Source organism: Drosophila ficusphila, unplaced genomic scaffold (genome assembly GCF_018152265.1).
Source record: "Drosophila ficusphila isolate 14025-0441.05 unplaced genomic scaffold, ASM1815226v1 contig_348, whole genome shotgun sequence".
Taxonomy (NCBI): domain Eukaryota; kingdom Metazoa; phylum Arthropoda; class Insecta; order Diptera; family Drosophilidae; genus Drosophila; species Drosophila ficusphila.
In genome coordinates, this window is record NW_025064257.1 from 1,023,804 (window position 1) to 1,028,840 (window position 5,037).

The window sequence follows — 5,037 nt, forward strand, 5'->3', positions numbered from 1 at the left end:
CAAAAAGGGATGCTATTTAAGTTGTTTGGGCTGGACCAAACATTCTCCCCCCGTTGGAAGGCCAGGGCTTTCAACATCATCCTTCGTAGGCAAAAGGCACAGTTTGGCGACAGCTCTCTTGGTTATTCCTGTTGCAGTCTTCAGGACAGCGACTCGACAGATTTCATCCTTTCCCTTTATCAGCTCTAGCACACGAGCTAATGGCCAGCTAGTGGTGGTAGATTTTCATCCTTAATTAGGACGACATCGTTGACTTGCAGACTGGGTTGAGGAGAACGCCACTTGGATCTCTGCTGAAGGAGCGTCAGGTATTCTTCACGCCAGCGTTTCCAAAAAGGTTTCCTGCAAATAAGACATTTTCTGCCAACGATCAAGTCGGTTGACATTTAGGTTAGAGAGATCTGGTTCGCAGAAACTGGTAGCAGGACCGCCAGTTAAAAAATGTGCCGGAGTCAGGACATCAAGGTCTGCTGGATCCTCTGATAGGGGCAGCAGCGGTCTAGAGTTGATGATGGCTGAGATCATGCAAATGATGGTGCGCAGCTCATCAAATCCGAGTGTGGATTGCGAAATAGTCCGATAAAGATGATGCTTGGCTGTCTTAACTGAGGCCTCCCACAGGCCTCCAAAGTGAGGCGATCTGGGTGGAATGAATTTCCATTCGATGGAGTCAGCTAGACAGAAGCTCTCGATTGCCTTCAAATGGTCCTCAGCTAGGAATAAACGACGAAGTTCGGCAAGCTCGTTCTTGGCTCCAGTAAAGTTGGTAGCATTATCAGACCAAATGCATTTGGGACGACCTCTTGTTGCAATGAAGCGTCTGAGGGCTGCCAAGAATGTTGGTGTGGATAAATCAGCCACTAGTTCCATGTGAACTGCTTTGGTTGCAAAGCATATAAAAATGCATATGTAGCATTTCAACGGCTGGCGTTTTCGTCCTTCAGGCTTATACATGAATGGGCCGCAGTAGTCCACTCCAGTGATAGTGAAAGCCTTGCAAGAATCCACGCGTTCCTTTGGCAGGTCTGCCATAACATGCTGAAGTGTACGTGGCCGAGCACGACAGCAGCGAATACACCTGGTGACGACAGCAGCGACTGTTCTTCTCCCCCGATGGGCCAATAGTGGAGTCTGATTCTGACCAGCAGTGTACGAGGTCCTGCGTGAAGGCTTTCTTCGTGGAAGTGCTTGATGATAGCCGAAGTAATTGGATGCTTCCTGGGCAGGATCATGGGATGTCGAGAGTCAAAGGGCAGGCTTGAGTTCGACAGTCTACCTCCGACTCGTAGAAGACCAAAATCATCAACAAATGGAGACAGCGATGACAAGCAGTTCGATGGCTTCAGGACATGGTTGGCCTGAATTGCTTTTAAGTCAGCCCACATGGTAGCTCGCTGCACCGCTCGAACTAGGAGGCGTGTACCATTCTGTAAATCTGAAACAGTCAGAGTGGGTGATCTAAGTCGAAACAAGAATTTGTGTATGTATGCGAAAATTCGCTGCATAGCAGGAAATGAATTTTCAAACTTGCACGTAGATGTCAGATCAATCGGTGACGTCAAAACCAAGCACGTTGACTTGCGCAGCTCCAGTAAGCACTGCTCTTGGGCAGGGGATGGCGGCCAGCTGGATCGCGGTAGCAGCAAGAACGAAGGTCCATGAAACCAGAGATCGGATGCGTTCAATTCCATGGGCAAGGCTCCTCTGGATATGATATCAGCAGGATTTAGTGTAGTGGGTATGTGACGCCATTCCATTCCGCTAGACAGTCTTTGGATGGATGCTACTCTGTTAGCAACGAAAGTTGTGAATCGGGATGACTCACTATTCAGCCAAGCTAGGACTACGGTTGAATCGCACCAGCAGAAGTATGGACCTGAAAATATATCCATTTTTTGAAGCTCACTCAGAAGATTGGCCAACAGAAGCGCTCCGCATAGTTCAAGCTTCGGAATCGACAGAGTCTTTAAGGGAGCTACCCGAGACTTGGCGCACAATAGTTGAGCATTGGATTTGTCAGCAGATCTGGATACAATATACACGCATGCTCCATAGGCGGACATGCTAGCATCGCAAAACCCATGAATCTCGATTGATCCCTTTGGTAGTAGTGCGAATCGGGGAAATGTCGTCCTTTCTACGCTGCGAAACTGAAGGCATATATTGGACCAGGTTGAGCTTAGAGATTCGGGCAAGCTTTCATCCCAGTGTAGCTTCTCTTTCCAGAGCTCCTGTAGGAAGATTTTGGCTTTAGTTATAACCGGGCTTATGAGGCCAAGCGGGTCATAAAATCGGGATATTGACGAGAGCACAGCACGTTTGTTTGGCTTGGTCGTGGACTGCGTAGGCAAGTACGAGAAAAGAAGGACGTCTGATGCAGGATCCCAAGCCAATCCGAGAGTTTTGGTTATGTCGCTTCCATCATGAAACTTCAGGAAAGATTCTTTCTCATCTTCTGGAACCTTTTCGAGAACGACTGGGACATTAGAGCACCACTTTCGAAGCATGAAGTGACCTTTCGCTAGCAAGTCCTTTGTTTGCTGAAGAATCTCCTCGACTTCTTCAATGGAACTGCCTCCCGTGATCAAGTCATCAACATAAAAATCACGTCTGACGATTTGAGATCCTACAGGGTACTTCGACTGCTCATCCATGGCCAACTGATGCATCGCTCGAACTGATAGAAAAGCGGCGGGTTTGGTACCGTATGTTACGGTGTCCAACTTGTAGATGCTGATGTCATCCTGATCAGAACCGCGCCAAAGAATGCATTGCAAATAGCTGTCTGACTTGGCTATTCGAACACAGCGATACATTTTTCCAATATCTCCAGTCAGAGCAACTGCAAAGGTACGAAAACGGATTAGAATATTGAAGAGCTTAGCCTGTATGGTAGGTCCTGCCATCAACACGTCATTCAGCGAAATTCCAGATGATGAAGCTGCTGATCCATCAAATACGACACGTAGTTTGGTGGTCGTGCTATCTTCCTTAAAGACGCAATGATGCGGGAGGAAGAATCTGCAGTGCATTCTATCATCCGGAGGTACAAGCGACATATGGTTGAGTTCCAGATACTCCTTTATAAAGTTCGAGTATTGTTCCTTGACATAAGGACGGCGTTCCAGTTTCCGCTCCAGGCTGAGAAAACGGCGAAATGCTTGCTGGTATGACTCTCCAAGTCCATCGATTTTTCCAGTTTTCGGTAGCTGAACTTCATATTCACCAGTGGGTAGTCGCAAGAAGGTGTTTTGGAAATGGTCCTCGCATTCCGTTTCTTCTTTGGTGAATTTCGAGCTTTCCAAAGGACAGGATTCTAATTCCCAAAATCGCTGCAGAAGATCATCAATTCGATCTTCAGGCTCTGGCGTTTTATCTGAAATAGATTGAGAGGCAACGAGAGTGTGGCAAGTGTGTGCCGTGCCACCAGAGACAACCCATCCCAGTCGAGTTTTCTGCAGAGTGGGAAGATGGGGGCCAAGCTTGATTTGTCCGATACATAACAAATCATAGAACAAACTCGCTCCTATGAGAAGGTCAATCCTCTTCGATTTGTTGAATTCCGGGTCAGCTAATGGTAGATTCGACGGGATATTCCATGGCGATGAGTCGAAATTGAAGTCAGGCTGGTCGTTGACAATGGCGGATGCAACCACGGCTTCAATACTTGCAAAGTAATTTGTAGAGTTAGACGATATACACAGCTGGACAGCATATCCTGTAGTTTTGAAGCTAGAATCTCCAAGACCAGATACAGCTGCAGCAGATTTAATCCTTTTGAGTTGAAGAAGGTGCACGAATCTAGATGTTATAATATGAACTTGCGAGCCTGAGTCGAGTATGGCACGACAAGGTATTAGACTACCAGCTCTGTTTTTAATAAAAACATTAGCAGTTGCCAAGAGCACAAAGTTGCAAGGTTGAGGTCCTTCGAAAGAGGAAGAAACTGAGTCAGAGGGCAGCGTGCAAGCGAGTGAGTACTGATTGGAAGATTCTTGAGCTGTATTAGCTGGGGCCGGCGCAGGCTGAGCTGGCGATGGCATTGCAGATGACGTTGGAAATGGTGCGTCTCCCAAATGAAGCAATGTGTGATGCTTAGATCCACATTTCCTGCAGCCGCTAGAAATGCACGAGCGCAATTGATGCCCGTCTTTAAGGCAATTTATGCACAGCGACATCTTCTTCACTTCCTTTAGCCTTAGTGCTGGGGAAAGATTACCAAATCTCGTGCATGTATATATGGAGTGGCCACTATCGCTGCAGAATCGGCATCGTGATGGACTGGCAGCTAGTAGGGCCTTGCTAGAACGATTTTGCCTTCCAGATGAGTGGCTGGATGAATGGGTAGCCATGGCAAGCTCCACATTCTCTAGAGTCTGGCAACGTCTTTCCAGGAACTTCGAAAACTCCTCCCACGATGGTATTTTATCAACCGAGCACGACTCCTCCCACTTGGCTTGGGTAGGTGGATCCAGCTTTTGCACCAAGGCTTGAACAATGAAGCAATTTGCGATTTGCTGTTGATCGCCCAATGCCTGAAGAGCCCGCATGTGACTGATAAGCCTATCAGAAAGTTCTCTCAACTTGCCAACTGACCCAGCTTCGATCGTCTTTAGGCCAAAGATTTGTGCAACATGTGCCTGAAAAACAATGCGTTTATTATTAAATCTGTTATTTAATAATTCAAGAGCGATACGGTAGTTGCTGTCAGAGATTTCCAGTGATTTTATGGTGTCGAGGGCCGCATCCTTGAGGCAGGAGCGCAGGTGCTGCAGTTTTTCGATATTCGAGAGTCCAGGATCCTTGTCGATGATCGTCGAAAACATGGCATGAAAATCGGCCCATTGTGTGTAGCCGCCACTAAATGTTGGAAGTTTAAGATCCGGCAATCGAGATTTTTGAGTTACGAAAATCGAATGGGACGAAAATGGATCTTCCGCGCGAAATGTTGAAGATAAAGGCACAGTCGAATTGCGTTTACGAATTTCTGCACGGATGCGAACTTTAAGGGTGGCTATAAGCTCTTCGAAATTATCG

General features: G+C 47.1%; 1 protein-coding gene across 1 annotated transcript; it reads right to left on the reverse strand.

The window, feature by feature from the left end:
• Nucleotides 1–315: 315 nt before the first annotated feature.
• LOC122319972 lies at nt 316–4,826 on the reverse strand. Its single transcript, XM_043207872.1, has 3 exons — nt 4,697–4,826; nt 1,907–3,376; nt 316–827 (listed from the first exon to the last, which is right to left on the reverse strand). The coding sequence occupies exons 1-3, from the start codon at nt 4,824–4,826 to the stop codon at nt 316–318; spliced, it is 2,112 nt and encodes a 703-aa protein (XP_043063807.1).
• Nucleotides 4,827–5,037: the final 211 nt, after the last annotated feature.

Bases quoted from the DNA above. Each gene is read 5' to 3' on its own strand.
- LOC122319972 (XM_043207872.1), bottom strand. From the start codon at position 4,826: ATGTTTTCGACGATCATCGACAAGGATCCTGGACTCTCGAATATCGAA. The intron at 3,377-4,696 runs GTATCGCTCTTG...AATCTATTTCAG, and splicing joins AATCTCTGACAGCAACTACC to ATAAAACGCCAGAGCCTGAA. The intron at 828-1,906 runs GTGAGCTTCAAA...CATTCTTGGCAG, and splicing joins TCTGTTGGCCAATCTTCTGA to CCCTCAGACGCTTCATTGCA.